Genomic DNA, 19,634 nt, shown 5'->3' with positions numbered 1-19,634 from the left:
TGTTCATCAGAACAAGAGTCAAAGTCACAGAACAAACAGTTTGTAATGAGTTTGCAATGGCCCATCTAACTGAAATTGAGGGCAAAGGAGCACCAGGCTAGCGCACTGTCAGCCTCCTAGATTTATTGTTGGGTTGCTTAGTGCTCTCACTGGAAGAGAGTGTGGGTGGGTGTTGGGGGGGAAGCACACACAGGCAGGTAGTGCATTCACTCACAACAGAAACACCAAACCATGATAAGCCCAAAGCCTTTTGAATAGTTAAACAGACTCGGTGTGGATGTGGCAAAGCCCAGGCAATTAAGGAAGGCTGATTGTAGCTTCTTTAGGAATACAAGACATTTTCTCCAATCACTGCAAACTTGAGAAAACCACTACATCGAGTTGCTGAAGAGGAAATTTTCCGAATGGAAGTCATAATTTTGCACACCCTCAGCCCTAGCCTCTTTTCTTCTGCATTCAATTTTTTTTTAAATAAGAAGGGATAACAATGCTACACGTCCCAGATGCTTCTGCTCACTTGGTTCACAGCATTTTGTGGGCACTGCCTTTGTAAACTGGAAGAGGAGGCAACGGGCTTCACTAAGATAATATACTTGGCAAGCAGCAGTGCCTGGCCCTCTCCAGTTCAACCTACATAAAAGGACACTGCCTAATCTGTATTCAGTTATGACATTGTACGGATCTGATATGGAACATTAGGTACTAACTCTTCGAGTAGACTGGTGTCCTTCAGTTTACATTATTTGATGTTAATAAAAAAACAATTACACACAGCATAATTTGTCATTGTGAAAGCTTTCTTTTCTCCTAAGTTAATTTAAATCCATTTACTTACAATTAATTACCATTAATTAGAGAGACATCAGTGTTTTTGAAACATGGATCTATTTACTGCAGAGCCCATCTCTGTGGTTGGAATGCTGACAGAGGGTGTCCTGCAAGTTATTTTGTCGGGGTTGCAATTTATCTTATTTTCTCAAATGCTGGTTTAGATAAAATAAAAGATAGCCCATAAATAGCTTAACATTTTTGTAAAAAAAAATTTGATAACAATTTGAAATAGATTTTATTTTGGAAAAGCAGAACTTGCACCATTTTGCTCTTTTTGAGTTCAACTTTCTAAAGAAAATGTTAGCGTTTGGTATTCAGGAAATTAATAGTTTAAATCCGTATAGTTACACAGTTTTTCTTTCACATTTTTTAAATGAAACTCTTTATATATTAAAACAAAGCTGTTTGAAACAGAATACTGCCATATGGCCTGAAAACCAAAGCTAATTGTTTCTGTAATTCAGAACATTTCTCTAAACTGAAAATGAATGAACCAAAGTCTTAAACTAATAAATGGTCCAGTGTGGGGCTAGATAGTTTTGCTAAGAATAAAATACTGTATATTTCACCACAATTACATTGTTTTGCATCAGCAGAGTTTAAAATAGATAATATGATGAAAGCATAAACTAGAGCTTGTTTTAGAAGCAAGTATGGTTTTTCTCATCATCTTCCCCCACATTTTCCGTTTGTATCTTCAGCACAGTTGCAATCACTGCAGAATTTTGTGGTTTTTGTAGAATACAAAACACAAAAAAAAAAGAATGACAGCTGTCATACTGCAGAATATGTGCACAGATTTATTCTACTCCATTGTTAACATTTTAATATTTTTCCTCACAATGTAACAGCGCTTCATTGTACGTAAAGTGCTTTGGGCCATCCTGAGGTTATGAAAGGTACTGTAGAAATGCAAGCCTTTCTTTCCAGTCTTTCTTTACAAAATCAGCACAAAAAATAACTTCAAAACACACAGCCTAGAAATTCAATATGCCTGGTTTGATAGGCATAAAATGGGCACCTAAGGGTCTAATATATATGCGCACACACATACCGCACTGAAAACATGTCAATTGCTATGTTGGTTAAGGATCCACTACAGGCGTCCAGGACCAAGGCCTGAAACAGACATGTTGGACTTTTCCATATGCAATAAGGAGACTCGTGCCTTTTTGAGGCCCCCTCCCCGAAATTGTATTACCCTGAAGCCCAAAGTCCTTTTATCGTGTCCACATGCAGCTGAAACAACAGTCCAAAACAAAACTGATGGAGGCCACTACAAAAGAGTTAGTTTTTTTTTTAATTATTTACCTGAATGTAGATTTGGGAAGAACAGAAATGTTCCTCCTTGCACTACACTAGCCCTGAAGACAGCTGCAGGTCCCTTCTCAATCGCCTCCTGTCCCCAATCCTTGCTTCACCTGAAGGCCACTGCCAGGGGTGCTAGTAGCAGACTTAATTCCTTGCAGAACCAGCATATTGTCTCTGGACGCCAGTATGCTGATGAGGCCCAAGGCCCAATTTTGGGTAAGTCTTGGACCTCCAGATTATTCTCCATGTTCCTAGATTGTCACAAACTGCAGGCACGAATATGGATCAAAACAAATCACCACCTCACGTGTTCTCTGATTCTGAGAGTCAATGGATCAGGGTAGCCCCCAAAAAAAGACAGTGGAAGGGGGAGACTTTTAAAAAGGGGGGGAAAAGCAAAGTGGATTAAACTTAGCAATTAGAATTTGCAAGTAAGATCGAGACAATTCAGTTCTGAAAATAACTCGGCCACAGAAACAAAGTGGTTTTATGTACTGGCAAGGGCTGTTTTCTGGTCTCTCCTCTTTTGTGTGGAAAATAATGCACACTAAAATAAAGAATTTTATTCATGATTCATAGATCAGGTTCAATAGTGAAAACAAGCCAATTTTACTGTTTCACAAGGTGAAGTACAAATTTCTGCAGGCAAATATCTGTCTAATTTAACCACACTAAAGATTTATATACAAATTTAATTAAATGCCTAACTTGTCATATTTGCAACATAAAGAGAATAAAATTGTCTTGTCACAATATTCAGCAACTTACAACCGGGATGCATTTATTTCAGAGAAATTGCTTAAAGGAAAGAATTCTTCAGTTTTGTAACAGGGAAAGGAAAATTGATCTGCTCAAGTAGCTGTACAGGACTTAATTTCAAACAAAGAGCGCCAAAATGACCAGAACTAGAGAGCACACGGCAACGGTAAATGGAACATCACATATTAGAAATGATCCTGTTCCATGTGGGCTATTCATTCCTGAACTCAACAACTACCACTGAAAGAAGGTATTAATGGAAGTTGTAGAAACAGTCCAAGTCTCCCAAATGAAGGCCTATTGTTTGGAGATTAATAACGGGGTTGGGACAATAAGATTAAAATTAAATGGCACTTAATGAATGAATACGCCGTACAAAATATGAACAAGACCATGAAGAGTGCTCTTTCATTGCACAGCCTTCATTGCTCCCACTTACATCGACAAAATGGCTGGAATGGATTTGCTCTAATTTTCATTACTGCAGCACTAAATATGTTACCCATCAAAACACTGATGGACAGAATTGTCATCACTCTCTTTCTAACAATGAACTTGTGTACCATTTCCATTTATTGTAACTGGATGTTACTACAAGTCATGAGCGGTGTTGCAGTACCTGGCAGAAAACAGGTATAGAGCATACTGCTAAAGGACTATTGTCACCTCAGTAAATATGTTATTCTGACATCCTGTTTATGGATAAGAAATGTGGCAATGGTTCCAGAATATTTGCCCAGATTATCATTCACTCGTACACGGGACATCACAAAATGTAATGATCATCTTCGGCATTTCCTCTCACTCAACTTTCCCAAGAAGGCAATGACCATCCTCTAATAATGCAAAAAGTACAATCCACATGAATGGCACTTTTCCTTTTGAATGACTGTCTGGCAATGAGCGACTCGGGATTTATTTATTTACGTGTTTTTTCTTCATTCTTTCAAGGGATGTGGATATTGCTGATAAGGCCAGCATTTGTTTCCCATCCCTAATTGCCCTTGAACTGAGTTACTTGCTGGGCCATTTCAGAAGGCAGTTAAAAATCAACCACATTGCTGTAGGTCCGGAGTCACGTGGAGGCCAGACAACGTAATGTTGGCTGATTTCCTTCCCTAAAGGATATTAGTGAACCAGATGGGTTTTTTTTTAACAACAATCAATGATAGTTTCATGGTCACCATCACTGAGACAAGCTTTCAATTTCAGATTTTATTAATTGAATTCAAATTCCACCAGCTGCCATGGCGGGATTTGAACCCATGTCCCCAGAGCACTAGTCTGGGTCGCTGGATTATTAGTCCAGTGACATTAACACTAGGCCACTGACTCTTCATGAAATATTCCAATAGCCCTTTATAATACCAGCAACAAACGAAGTAGTGAGGGAAAACTGCACTGGTTCAGAAAAGCAGCAGCTTTAATCTCTGCCACACTAGATAATGATACCTTTTCTTCCTCCAAAAATTCAGTGTCAAAACCAGAGGACGTGGTCAAATGACGCACCAAAGCAGTCGACTTTCAACAGTTATCTGCATTGCTCAGATAAAGAGTCTTTTGAGTTGACTTTGCTGCAGAGCTGTGCTCCCATTTACTCATCTGCCTGTCTTTCACCAGACAGCCACATCCCTATTGTAACAGGAAGTGAGCCAGTACCAGGTTTAGAACAAGTGAGCTCGGAAGGTTAATCGCTTGGTATTTTATTTTCCGGCTACAATAATGTCAGGTGTCTCTCTCTCTCTCTCTCTCTTTTTCTCAGAATTACGTGCTCAATGGTGGTGCTTTCAACTTGCCAGCAGAAAAAGGCTTAAAACAAGAATGAGATGACTGAGGCAAAAAAAACAAACTGTATTCACAAACAGGGAGGACACTGTTATTTTTATTTTTAAATTTTACCATCAACTGCTGGTGATACAGGAATGAAATAAACTTTTGTATGCACTGAATCTCTTTCATGTTGAATATGTACATTGTTTTAATGTGCAGGCCTAAATCTTTATGCTTCCTACATTTATACTGCCGTTATACAGCAAGAATTTAACAATATAGGTAATCTCAGAACATTTCTTAATTCCTCCTTTGAATACAGAATCAAAAGTATCTGACATTTTATATATTTTCCTTCACCGTTGAACAAGTGCGTTGAATGAAATGCATCAATCATTATGTCTGATAAGGAAGAGAAGTCAAAAACATCTAACTTAATTAATATTTGTCCTCTTTCTCATCCATTTTTTTCTCTCAGAGGGTTGTGCGACTTTGGAACTCTCTGCCTCAGAAGGTGGTGGAGGCGGGGTCATTGAATATTTTTAAGGCAGAGGTAGATATATTCCTGTTAGGCAAGGGAATCAAAGGTTATCAGGGTTAGATAGGAATGTGAAAGTCGAAACACAAGAAATCAGCCATGATCTTATTGAATGGCGGAGAGGCTTGAGGGGCTGAATAGTCTACTCCTGGCTCCTATTTCTTATGTTCATGAACCTTTTATGCACTTGAATGAGAGTTAACATCAAAATAGAGAAAAAAATTTGGTTTTAAAAGATGACAATTTGAGAGTTTATTCTCAGGATACCATGCATCCTCATCGAACAAATACACAGAAGGTCAGTAAGTGCTTTAAAGAGAAGAAACAAGTCAATCTACCCATGTTCCTGTGTCAGATGTCGAGCGACCACCGACATATTTTTATATTCTTTTCACTCTAGATTTTCAGCATTTTCAACTTTAGTGTTGATCTGAGCTGTGCATCGACTTATAATCTAAGCTGCCGTTTTCTACACTTCAAAAATTCAGTCCTGATAGCTAGCATTCAGCAAACGATTTACTGTCACTGCTGTAAATCCTCACTGCATCAAACAGTGTCGGAACAAAATCATGTTATCCTGAAAATACAATAGCAGCATAGAAACTCAATCTGGTCATTTAAACAGGCTGGCTGCCAGCTGGAAACAGAAAATGGGAATGGAGTGAAAATAAAATGATTGTTGATATCAACTCACCAACTGCATGGATAAGAGATCAAACTGGTCTCCTTAGCTGCATTATTCTAATTGTCCTCATTGATGCAGCATTTTAAATAATGATAGAGAGAGATACAAGGGGATTGGCAGGAAGCTAGGGGGGAGAAAGGAATTCACCTGGTAAGGTCTGTAACATAGGGCAAGTTTTCACTGACTGACCTGGGAGTTTTAACTATGTAATACTGGACACTCATTCTCTGGGCCTCATTTTGAAACCTGTTCTTAATTTTTGTATTCATTCATTTCTCTGTTTATATAGATTTCACTATGGTGTTATGCCCTTGATATACAATTTCCACTCTGAACTTATGCCTGTAGCAGCATAAATCCTGCATGAAATCATACTCAAAGTTGCTCTGAAAGAGGTCTGAGTAAGCGGTCTGCTTTCTCAGGCAAGCAACAGTACACAGCTTCGCAAAAGCTAAAGATGGGAGTGCGACAGGAAAACGGGATGAGAAGGAAGCTCCGACACATTCAAAACCGCAGAAGCCATCAATCGATTATTCAAATCGACATCTATTTTCTTTTGACCAAAGCAAATTCTTGACAATGTCCCAATGTATGTGCAGCCAGTAATGGCTCAGGTAATTCCGTTACAATCAACTCCACATAAACTTATATTTGATCCAAGCATCGAATTCTGATCATTTTCCATTTGCTCTTACTGCGCACAATCCTGATCCAGAAATATAGTTTCTTTCCTCCAACCATTAATTCTCCCCACTTATCCAGTTTTTATGTGAGATCAAAAATGGCAGTGGTAATTTATTACGTGGAAATAGCGTTTTTAAAACTAATGCATAAAATAATACATTTGTTATTTTTGTCTGGTTTAAACGTTGCAATTCTACCATGCATTTTTAAATGGTGAAGCAAATGAAGAGTTTATGATTTCTAGTTTCATTTTATATTTTACATAGAAATTTCTTTTAGTCTGCTCCTTTACCATTCTCTGAGCTAAATCTGGACTCAGATGAAAGGAGATACGAGCACAAAATTAAAATTAACGTGCTCTCCCTTTCACACCTCTCTGTTCTCTCCGACTTTTCCCCACTTCTTAATGCTCAGAAGTTTACAAAGATTCATTGGGGGAGATACAGTCTTAGTGATACTCCAAAATGGATCAGTAATCCCAAGGCCCAGGTTCAAATCCCATCAAGGGAGCTGGTGGAATTTAAATTCAATTAATAAAACCTGGAATTGAAAGCTAGCCTCAGTAATGGTGAACATGACAGCTATCATCGGTTGTCGTAAAAACCCATCTGATTCATTAACTTCTCCCCTCCAAAAATCATGTTTTTGCATATACTCAGCATATAAATTGACCCCCTCTTCAGCCATGACATGCTATACCTGCATTAGTTAGTCTCAATCTTTCATCTCACAAATACTTGTTTTACTTACCGGTACGGTATAATGGTGTAATGGATCAAGCTGCTCATACGGGCTCTGTTGCAAAGATGTGGGGATGTGGGATTTTAAGCCATGCCCACTCTTTGCATCAGACGCCAGTGTCAGTTCAAAATGGCAACCATCCACACCCATGCTGGCCGTTCACTTTTATACTTGGTGTATAGGTCGATCCTCATTTTTCGAGCGATTTTATGAGGCTTTAAAAGGCAATTTATACGCTGATATCTACAGCATAAGTGTATGAAATCTGCCACCTGCATTTTGGCTTAAGTTAAGACAACTAACAGTGGCTGCATTTGGATCATTATTCTTCTATTAGGAGCTGCCAGAACTGCAATCAGTTGCAAACAAAACTAAAAACTAACATATCTTTTATACATGTTCATATTTTGGACAGACAACACATAATATCTGTAGGGCAACATTTCCCGCCCCGTTGGGGGGTTGTGCGGGAGTGGGTGGGTTCCCGATCGGCGCCTCCGTTCAGGGGTGTGCCACCATTTTACTCGGGGTGGACCAATTAAGGCCCGCCCAGCGTGACGTGCACCAGAAGCGTTCTGTGCTCTCTGTACAGGTGGGTTGGGGGATTCCCTGTGCTGGGAGTGCGCTCTTTCACGCATGCGCACGAAAGAGCGCATAGATCTCCCTGAGGCAAAGTGCTGCCTCAGGGAGATAGGCTCAAATGTGAAAAACAGGTTAAAGGATAGAAAAAATTTTACTGATATGTCCCCTCATGTGACACTGCCACTTGAGCTGAGGCATGTCCATAATTTTATTTGAAGAGCATGTTAAGATTTTAAAACCCTCATGAAACCTCATCCCACCCGTGGATGAGGTTTCATGTTTTTTCTGAAGGCCGCCTGGGCTCTTCGCCTGCCCGCCAACCTTAAGGTTGGACGGGCAGGTCCATTAAGTGTTTTAAGTACCTCACTAATGGCTTTAAATGGCCGTTGACAGGTCGGCGGGCACACAGCCGAGTCGGCTGCACACCCGCCAAACTGAGGATCTAATTGACACAGGGTGACATTGGGACGCAAGCCTGAAGTCAGCCCGTGTCATTTTATGCATCGGCGAGCGAGCCCCGCCCCCGCTCGCCGGCCAGATAATGCTGCCTCTAGACACGAATAATGGCCTTTTGGTGGGAAACAACGACCTGGGTTTTGCTCTCAGTGGCAAAGGATCAGCACTTGCCATTTACCTCACTGATAGCAGCTGAATAGCACAGGCTTGTCAGCAGAGATTTCCTCTAAACTAGCACCTTTTTCAACATTGCACTCGTTACAACGCATTTGTGACCTGATCAGGTTGTTGTTTCTTTACTGAGACATGCAGATTCTGAACCAGGAAGTATAAAGCAAGAAATATAGATTGGATTCAAATGATGCATAGAAAAACTGGATGTGCAGATGGAACTAAGGAAGAGAATGAAAAGAGACAGCCAGAAAAAGTAATGAAAATATATTTTTCAAAGATCTCCAACACTAATTTTCTCCTGATGGAACGAGACACCACACTTATAAAAAATATATATATTTTTTAAGGTCAGGGACGTTGCTCAGCAATAATTTTCACTTATTGTGTTGTTAAATGTTCACTTATTCCTAATTAAACCACCCTAAGCTTTTCAGCTGTTATTAGTACACAAATAATGGGCAAGTTCGGGCTTCTACAGTCATTTTAGTATCGAGACTATCAACAATAACTGCAACAGTGCACCCTGTGGAGGAGCAGAATATCTGACAGCAACTTCTGGATTTTCCCATTTAATTGCATATGTGAGTATTCCAGAAGTTGCTGTCAAATTTCTGCCTTTATAGTCATGATTAGCATTATTCTTATCACAAATTCCGGGCCTATTGACTAACCTACATTTTGTTTGTAATTTTTAATTCAGCCACTTGAACTCCATATTCTCTGTGAATTATGCAATTAAGTAGATAATGCAAGTCTCTCCATCTTTAGAATTTTTTGTAGGAATACTGAATACCTAAAGATGAAATCACACATGGTCACAATATACAAATTGAGTTAAGCACTCCCTAGAAACTGGTTAATGCAGATATTGTGTAGGCTTCTCTTTGACCACCCTTACTCTGCTCAGGTCAGTTAATTGGCAGGCTTTTTCAAATCATAACAGAAACATAAGTGAGCACCTCCAAGAATGTCAATCACAACTATAACCCTCCCCAATCAATACAGTAGGTTTATTATTGTGGTAGCATCCTTGATCTAGCTCCTCTTACATACACAATTCTTGAAATCAATATAGAATAAGAGAATTTGAACTCTAAACTGAGCAGTTCCAGTGAGGGCATAGATAGCTCAAGTGAAGTGTACAATAAGATTATAACCACAAAATTAAATATATGGAAGGATTTATTTGTGGTGGAAAAGATACATAGCGAGATTTTTTTAAAAAAGAAACAGGATTCCCTACTTACTAGTTCAGTGGATAAAAGGTGTGAAACTGAGTATCACAGGCTAGGAAGATCCTAGGTTCAATCACTGGTTGGTGGTGACTTATCTCGATAAGGGCAGTGGTTTCCTTGGTATCTCTAACAAACATGTTTCTTTCACTTATGGGAAATAGTGGGAGGAGTGTTGAAAAGATTAACAGGTTGATTATCAACAGTTTGTACTGCATCATAAACGCTCCTTCTGTGGCCAACAAGTCCTGGAGTGGGACTTGAACCCGGAACTTCTGTCTCAGAGACTGGGGTGCTACCTACTGAGCCACAAGACCTCCAAAGTGCAGTGGTAGAAATGGCACAATTAACTTCAGTGTCTTGGGTTAGAGCGGAGAGAATTAAAAAAACTGGTTTCTCTTTCTGATTGCTAGTCTCTGGGCGTTTGGTTGTCAGCTGAAGATTAGATCAGATTTGGATGGTATGCACTCTGTGGTTGAACAGCCACTTGACATTCATTGACTGGGTCCATATGTGAAGGCTAGCCACTTGGGCAAGGTACTGAAGCACATCTGGTGCCTATGTAAGCATATCCACCATGATTCAGTGTCTTCAGAAGAAGGGAGACAAAAGTGAGGTCGGTTGGTGGGGGTAGAGTGTTGCGGAGAGAGGTTAGCAGGTTTTGATAAACCAGAAAAATATGTAAAACAAGAGAAAACTTTCAGCTGCCAGAGACCTTCCAAGGCACTTTTTATGGCTTCAGCTACTCCAAAAGAAAATAAATAGCAGTGATTTTTCTTTTCTTCTGTGGTGCAGGGCCATTCAAATATTACAGCTGGCACTCAGTGTTGGATGAAATTTTCAACATAACTGCATGTGTGTGTTGTTGGGACTGACAACCAGGAGAGGGAACAGATGCAACACTTACTGGTCCCTGCTGAGTTCAGAAGTGAAATGAAATGAAAACAAACATACGTTCCTATTCTATTTTCATTACACCAAACTGACTGGCTCTTTGAATGGGCCAAGTTGAATCCCAAAGTGACATTTTAATTTCAGGGTGGTACAAGCCTATTGCTTCCCCACTCCAGTAAAATCCTAAAACCTCATCTCGTGCACTTTTTAAAAAATGTGCATCTTGTATATCTGGCTTCAAATTTGCAAATTTGTTTTTTTTTTTTGCAGATTTGGCCATGCTATAAAATCCATTAGTTTACAAAAGGCTCCCCCCCTCCTGGAATTTTGCATTTCCCACTTGGCTCCCCAAAAACTGTGAACAGAAGACCAACAATTCCACTATGGTGAGTGTAAAATAACATATTATTTTTATTATAAATTTCTGTTGCCCGACATGCCATAAGTTCAAAGTTGATCTTGCCAGGCCCCAACCTGGTTGCTACATTGTTAAATAATCAATATCACCAAACAAGCCAAAGTCACTGGAAGCTTGTTGTCAAAAGCCAAGGGATACTAGCACTGATGTTAGTAACAATTTTAATAGAGGGGAGAGCAGAAGGGGTGGAGAGAAATCAGCTGGGGAAAGTAATCAGAGGTTACAGGTGTGAACGTAAGTAGGATTTTGCAGCCTATGCAGAAAGAATGGTAGAGGTAGGGTGGCAGGGGGGAAGTGGGAGGAAGCAGAGATGTTGTTATAGCAAGACATCTTGCTCATAGTACATGTTCCTAGTTCTCTCTCTTCTTTTCTGGTTTTGACTCTATTTTTCTTTCTTTTTCTCTGTGTCCTCTTTTGTTTCCTTTTTTATCCTTTTATAGTTCTTGCTGTGCTCATTTTTTCTCTCTTCCCCCACACCCCCCCCTTCTTTATTTGGTGAGGGATGCAGGTGCAGTTGGTTGCAGGTATGGTTAATAGGCAGGAAAAGAAGCTAGGCAGGACTTTTGAAACCATATATGCAAGGTTGAACCAGAGGCAGGTAACATAAATAGACAAACCAACAGGGTAGTATGACAAATAAAGCATGACAGAAGAGCAAATGTTATAAAAAAGTGACAGTTGTTTTGGTTGGATTTTACTGGACTTCTATTACAAAATTGGTTGGTACACTTTAAACAGTGCCAAAAAAAGTACATCAGTGAACCTGGTCCAAAACATTACTAATGTATTGGCATTCCCAGGTGTCGACATCCATGTAAAAGATTGCATCAAGTCTAGTAAAATTAAGATAGAAGTGTAAAATGATACATTTTTGAAGGAAAAATGAAGAGAAGCCTTGTAAGCTAAATGGTGCCATTTTAAAGGGACGCAGCAACAGAGACCTAGGGGTTTGTTATGCAACTCTTTGAAGGTTGCAGAGCAAGTTGACAAATCTGCTAAAAAAAAAGCACACAGTCTTCTTGGCTTCATAAATAGGGGCTTCAAATGGAAAAGCAAGGGAGTTATAGTAAACCTTAGTAAATCACAGGTTAGATGTTGGATGAAATAATCTGTCCAATTTTGAGTGCCATGCTTTAAGAAGGTTGTCAAGACCTTGGGAATGGTACAGAGGAGATTTACCAGAATGGTACTCAGGCGGAGAAACTGCAGTTTATGGACAGTGTACAGAAGCTGTGAATGTTCTCTTTAAAACAGAGAGGGGAGATTTGATAGAAGTGTTCTAAAACATGTATGTTTTGACAGACAAGATATAGAGTATTGGTTTGTACTGGGAGGAGAATTGGTAACCAGAAAACAGAGAACACAGATTTAAGATAACTGGCAAAACAGGTAGGGGAAGATTTTTTTTCACACAGCGAGTTGAACTGAATGAACTGCCTGAAAGAATCTTGGAAGCAGATTCAATAGTAACTTTCAAAAGGGAATTGGATCTCTACTTTTAAAAAAGAAATTATAGGACAATGGGGAAACAGCAGGGGAGTGGGAGTAATTGCAAAGCACTTTGAAAGAACTGGGACAGGCTTGATGGGCTGAATGGCCTCCTGTGCTGTATCATGCTATGAAAAGGCTTGCACTAAAATGTATTAGTCAGGTCTGATTTGGTCGATTTTTTTATCGTTAGCAACTTTGGTAACATTGTAATTAGCAGAGCTCTAAATCTATAGGAATTGTAACCTTTAATCTTCCAATGGGAACCCATACCTGTTTCACCTATGTGTCATCAGAAATTATGCAATATTAGTGAGGTATAATGTACGGTATAGTAAGAAATGATAAAGCCTCTAGTTTCTGGTGGGCAGCACAGCAGGTTTGAACATAATCTTTTCAGTCTCAGGATCTGGATTTGGAATTCAGGCCAGGCTAATGAGTTGAAAGTTCTATCTTTTTGCTGTCTGTCAGCCCAGTTGGTAGCATTCTTGCCTCTGAATCACAAGGTTCTGTGTTCAAGTTCCATCCAGGTCTTGGGCACAAAAATCAAGGCTGACACTCCAGTACAGTACTGAAGGAGTACTGCGCTATCAGAGGTGCTGTTTTTCAGATGAGACATTAAATCGAGGGCCTATCTTCCTGCTCTTGGGGACGTAAAAGATCCCATGACACTTTTTTGAAGAAGAACAGGGGAGTTATCCCATAGTTTCTGTCCAATGTTCATTCCTCAATCAACTCTGCAAAAAACAGATTATCCAGTCATTATCATATTATGCGCAAATTGTCTGCCGCAATGCCTACATTACAACAGTGATTACATTTCAAAAGCAATTAATTGTCTGTAAAACATTTTGAGATGCCTGATGGTCATGAAAAGTGCTATACAAATGCAAGTCCTTTTCTTTCAACTGCATGAAATGTTTTGGGTTCTTTGCAGAAAAACTCCATCAACACAATATTGGCTCGGGTTTGTCAATACCTTGATACTCTCACTCAAAGAGGCTCAAGAAATAGAAACGTAATACTGGGGCAATAAGGTCATGTGGAATTTGGGTCAAGGCTTGTTGCTGGAGAGGAGTAGAGAAAACCTTACATCTGGCTATATTATCCTTGACCTCAAGTTCTCAAACATGGGACAGATGAGTACAAAGAAAATATATTAGAAGGAAATGCACAGAGTTCTGGGAATAGCTGAAAAAAAATTCAATCAGTAAATCCGTTGGACCAGTGAAAAATTAGTAATAAGCTGTCGTGTAGGGGTAACCAGTTTTCTGTCATCAAACAAAAAGCTGCAATTTCCATCACTCAACGAGAGTCTCTAGTGGCAGAAATTCAATATTGCACTGGAGCTTTATTTAGCAGACCCAGACAATTTGTCTAAGGCCACAAGAGTTTTTACACTATCAGAGTCGTTATGCCAGAATTAAATTTTAAACTTTGTCTCAGAACCAATATAAATTGGCATTATGTTTGTCAAGCAAATATAATGTGTTTTTTTTTCCCTTTATTTTAGGAGAAACAAAAACCCCAGCTTGATTGCTCCAACAACTGAGCCGTCCATCTCCCTTTGTCTGGAACAATTTCAAACAACTTGTAGAAAACTGTGACATGAAACTTAATGTGTTGACAATGCAAAACACATCAACTATACCAGCTCTTTATGACTTCTGATTCAGTTAAAATAAAGATTAATGCTTAAAATCCATGCAAAATAACAGTGATTGGAGAAGCAGCAACTGCTAACACTGCAATAGAAGGAGGAACTCACAGGAGATGGAAATGGATAGGACACGTGGAGGGAAAAGGACAAGCAGCTGTCAACACTGGGAAAAGGTTAGGAGTGAGATATATGATCAGCAAGTGGGACAGATTGCGAATCCATTTAAACATATGGAGCTGCGTCCATTTTAAAGTGTGACATATATTAAATTAGGTCAGATTTTTAAATCCAAATAAGTCACTGTCACTCCTACTGAGTGGCATTTGGTAGATATAGGGAGAATCAGGGAGAGAAAAAATATAGGGAAAGGATGAAAGTCATACCATTGTCAGTGTGAAGATCAAGATGCACAACATAGGACTTAGGAGCAGGGGTAGGCTATTCAGTCCTTTGAGCCTGCTCTGCCATTCAATAAGATCATGGTTGTGGTCTCTACTCCGCCTTGCCATCTGCCCCCAGTCCCCATAACCATAACCATAAACATAAACATAGCATAAGGCATTGTCTTCAGAAAAGGTGAGACACTGAAAATATAGGAAGCATAAAAAATTTCGAAGAAAAACAAGGGAGATCATGAAGTAGAGTGAGAAACAGGACAGAAGATTACCCCTAGTACTACTTTAATATGACAGGAAAACTTATAACCGGATGTCTAATTTGTTCATTCAATGGCCTCCTGAGATGCTGAGTGGAGAAATTGTTGCAACAGGTCTTAGTGAGCAGGTTCATGTGATCCATGGTCTGTGACTCATGGCTACAGCTGCACTTTGGGTAGTCCCTTATCTTCTAATTATGGAGCAGGGGCTACATTGTTGATGCCTTGTGCAAATTCGGTTGAGAGCTGCCCACTCTCTGAGGGAGTTCAAAGCCTGGGGTCTCTGCTGTTGAGTCAGTGATGAGGTGTTGGTTCTTTATGCTGCACGTGTTGAAGATTCCATACATCTGGATAGTGGGTTGATAGCAGCTATTTGAATATTAGCTGCTGTTTCCCATAATGGCTAAAGCAATTTCAAGCACTTTCTTGGTGGGTTTTTCAAATCTTTGTGAATGGGAAGATCAGAGCTGCTCATCCTTTTTTCAAACTCATGGAGCATGGTGGTGATGTAGCAAATGACAGGTAGGAGATAATATTCAACCCTCAATCACAGTGGATTAAAAGTCCCTGATACTATCCTCCTGCTGGCATTCAGATGAACGTCCATGACCTTTGTAGGTCAGCTGCAGGACCATGAAGCACAGTAGTATTTGGCTGCAGTTTTGAGATGCTGTACTTGTGTATCAACCTTGGTCCTAACTCATTGATATAGACTGTAGTTTGCTGATCCTTGTGGTACTCTACTAGTTACAGCTTTACAACCTGAAAATGATCTATTTATCTGTCCAATATCTAACCAATCCTCAATCTATGGGAATATATTATCTCTAATTCCACGAGCCCCAATTTTGTGTAACAAACTCTTGTGTGCCACCTTGAATGTCTTTTTTGAAAATCGAAATACACTACATCCACTGGTTGTGTCTTATCTGTCCTCTAGCTACAAACTCAAAAAACAGATCCCTTTCATAAATCCATGTTGATTCTTCCCAAAAATATTATGATTTTCTAGGTACCTTGCCACCATTCCCCTTATAATAGGTTTTAGCATTTTTCCCGCCATAGTTGTCAGGTTAACTGGCCTTAAGTTCAGTATTCTCTCTCCCTCCTTTCTTGAATAGTGGGGCTATGCTTGCTACCTTCTAATCCACTAGAATCATTCTAAAATCTCGGGAGTTCTGAAAGATCAAAACCAGTGGATCCGCAGCTGCCTCTTTTAAAACCCAAGGATGTAGGCCATCAGGTCCAGGGGATCTGTTGGCTGTTTGACCCATTAACTTATCCAGTACTAAGTTCCTCGCTCTCTTTAGACTTTGGTTCCCCACTATTTCCACAATGTTTTTTTGTGTTTTCCACAATGAAGACAGGAACAGAGGCTGGATTTTCCTGGTCCTGTGGTGGTGGGCTTGGAGGTGTGGGAGCCAGGGAAATAAGGGACGAGCCTTGTCAGAACAGCTACCCAACACACTCCCATCCCCAGGGTAATTTTCTCAGGAGAGGGTTGGGAATTGGATCGGCTGCCCCCTCCACAGAGACGGACAGTCAATTACGCCTGTTAGGGCTTCAAACAGGGGTGATTTTGCAGCCTTGCCACCAATTTGCTGCTAAGAGAGCAGATCCTGCTGCATGTGGAGGCCTCAGCTCAATGGAGACAAACACCCAAAGGCAGGCTGAGACACAATCGGAGCTGAAGGCTTCGTGCTATGTTGACAGGACTGCGATCATGAAAGGCCACAATCACGGCTGTACCAAATCCATTGGAGAGGTTTCCCCTCCAATCCTATGGGTCTGCCAGCCAAGAGCTTGTTTATTTCTTCACTATTGTGCAGTCCAACGAGGGTGCCCTCGCAGTCCCTGGTCTGCCTTAGCATCACACACCTCTCCTGACTGGAGCTCCAGAGCTCCTGTCCCTCTTATTGGACCTGCAGCATTGAGCAGTCACCCATTGTCCTTAATAGGATGGTGAATGTGAAGGTGGCTTTCCAAAAAATTGCTGAGGTGCTCTGACTGCCAGAGGGTGAGGGCTTATGACCCCCATGTGGTTCAGAAGCCCATGGGAGAATCCAACCCAAAGTTTATATTTATTACCTCTGCCATTCCTTTATCATAGAATGGCTATAGCATAGGAAGAGGCCATTCAGCCTGTCATGTCCATGCTGGCTCTTTGTAACAGCAATTCGCCTAGTGCCGTTTCACCATAGCCTCATTGATCCCCATTATAATCTCTCCTGTTGACTGTTAAATGGTCTAAGCTTAATTTTGTTAATCTTTGCATTTTTACAATCTGTTTTTATGTCCCTTGCTAATGTACTCTCATGTTCTCTTTTCTCTTTATTAATTTCTTGGTCCAATCCTCAGGCTCACTACAACGTTTTTGGCAGCATTAAGAGCCTTTTCCTTTAGTCCAGTACTTTCTTTAATTTATCTTGTTAGCCATGGTAGGACCGCTTTTCCCAGGGGGTTTTTATTCCTTAAGCGAATGGATATTGGATGCGTATTATGAGCTAATTCTTGAAATATTTGTCATTTTTATCTATCTTCATACCTTATAATCTCGATCCCCAATCTACCTCAGCCAACTCAACCCTCGTACTTTGCTTTCTACAGATTTAGCCTCAGAATGAACTAAATCACTTTTTAGCGCAACATAAAATTGAATCATATTGTGATCACTCTTCCCCAGAGGATCATTTATAATAAGGTTATTAATTAAAGCTTTCTAATTGTATAATACTAGATCTAAAATAGTCTGTCCCCTAGTTGATTCCTCAACATATTGATTTAGAAAATTATCTTGAATATATTCCATGAACACATCTCAAAGTGACTCAGGTTATATTGTGGTTTAAGCATCTATATAATCACCATTGAAAATTGTGATTTATACTTCAGCAACGAACACCTCTAACAAGTCTTGACTAACAATTTATGTTCTACTGTATTGTGCTGTATTCCCTAGCTTGCTTTCTCATTATCTCATTTCCTACCGACAGATGCTCCCAAAGGTTACAAAGCAATTTTTTCCCCGTTTTATTATATTACACTTTTTGTTCTTTACCAAACAGCAACAAGAGAGGAAGTAGCAGCACGAACATGACTGACAAGTGTTCCTTAATCCTGACAAATTCAGCAATAAGCAATCCCCACATCCTTTGTTGTGCTCTTATTTGATGCAATTCCTCCTCTCATATCCCCTTCTAACCGCTGGTTAAAAAACTAAAACTGTACATAAGCTGAAATTATACAAAAGAAAGGATTTCACTCACTTTGCTGCCAATTTAAATAAAGGTAAGTGTACGTATCTATTTATTTTGTTGAATGAGAAATTGTTGAAATCCTGTTGGGAGTATTAATTATAGAAAAGGTCCAGTGTCACCACAAGAGCATTTCATTATCACACAAGGAGCTGAATAAAGAGAATCAAACTTCCACGAAACCCACCAAATGAGCCCTCCTCTCAGAATGCTTGTTTTCTTTTAGCTCTTTGAAACTCAGAAAGCATATTATTTAGTGGAATTACAGATAAGTGCAGCAGCATACAATGCTTAACTCTCAGAGTTCAAGCAGTAAAATAAACATGAGCAGGCTGGTTCCAGCAAGTTTTACACCTATAAGCCTGTTCAGTACTGAAAATGCCAGGGAAAGCCTGGCAGGGTTGCAGCTCTCTTTATGACTTTTCTTGCTCCTGCCACCCCAAACAGTGCTACAGCAGGTCTACAATCATGCATATCATCCAACTTTGAAAGCTGTTGTTGTGGTGTCTGCGGACTGTTTCTGCCAATTAGCTGTAAGGCCTTGATGGAGTCATCCCAATGGAATCTCTGCCTTATTACATTTGTCCCACTGAAATTTTTCAGAGCAGTCAGCAAAGCATCAGCAAAAGTCCAACAGCAGACCTCAGTAATAATATATTTAGGTTCAAATTATTTAGATATTGCCTTTTTATGCTAAACACCGTGAAGATGTGATTGGGTGATTCCTTCCCAGATCAAAACCAATGCCAATTTTAAACCAACAATAAATTATGCATGAGTGTGCTTTTGCACCCCAACAGCAGACACTTTCCACTGCCTCTGTGATGGTATGACTTGATGGCACAAATGCACAACTTATCCGTGCTTCTGGGGTACACAGTACCAACTCTATCACACCATCTCTTAAATAAAAGAAACTCCAGCTTGTAACTAATTATTTGGCTGCAGAAGACCAATTACAGTCCTCAGTTTAAACGTACGGGGTAGATAATCATGATAACTGCACAGTACTTTGTCCCCATTTGCGTTGTGCAGTTGAAAGTAGCTGGCACTGTACACTGAGACAGATTATCAAGGTTTCGATTTTTCATTTTCGTTGTCAAGGATCATTTGGAAGCTGTTTTTTTCCCAAAGTGCTCAGAGTAAATAGACCATCAACTGTTGTTTCAGGTTTGCGACAGATACCATCTGCTGGCTTGAAAAGGACCCAAAATTTTGTCTCTGAGCATTTTTTAAATGAAACCTGATATGGCGACAGATTCCGTGGTTCATTGCTAAAAATATTTAGTTTCCATTTATAAGCTGATGACTGATGGACAAGCATTTTGTTGACATAATTAGTTGGAGAGTTCATGCTTCTGTGTTAGCCAGCTGCAGTTCTAGGGTAGGAACACGTCACAGAGAGGACGGAAAAAAAACCTGAAATTGAGACATCACATGCTGCATAGACCCTTATTAGAATCTATATTTGCATTTAGCTTATCCACAGTGTTTGCAAAGTT

At 39.9% G+C, this 19,634-nt stretch overlaps 1 protein-coding gene across 6 annotated transcripts in view; it reads right to left on the bottom strand.

Moving 5' to 3' along the window:
* The window catches only part of wwox (WW domain containing oxidoreductase), a 974,426-nt gene that overhangs the window by 333,698 nt on the left and 621,094 nt on the right, over nucleotides 1-19,634 (bottom strand). For 2 of the 6 annotated variants that reach the window (XM_041192391.1, XM_041192394.1), the window contains one exon: nucleotides 12,597-13,300. The exons of the other annotated variants lie outside the window; for them this stretch is intronic. Coding sequence is in view for 1 of the 2 variants with exons in the window: in XM_041192394.1 (XP_041048328.1) it covers nucleotides 13,295-13,300 (6 nt within the window). In the remaining variant the exon portion in view is untranslated. Of the gene's footprint in view, nucleotides 1-12,596; nucleotides 13,301-19,634 lie in introns of those variants that run through there. 6 annotated transcript variants of the gene reach the window in all.

Source organism: Carcharodon carcharias, chromosome 7, assembly GCF_017639515.1.
Source record: "Carcharodon carcharias isolate sCarCar2 chromosome 7, sCarCar2.pri, whole genome shotgun sequence".
Classification (NCBI taxonomy): Eukaryota; Metazoa; Chordata; class Chondrichthyes; order Lamniformes; family Lamnidae; genus Carcharodon; species Carcharodon carcharias.
The sequence above is the reverse complement of the archived record's forward strand: the minus strand, read 5'-3'. Positions and strand labels throughout refer to the sequence as shown.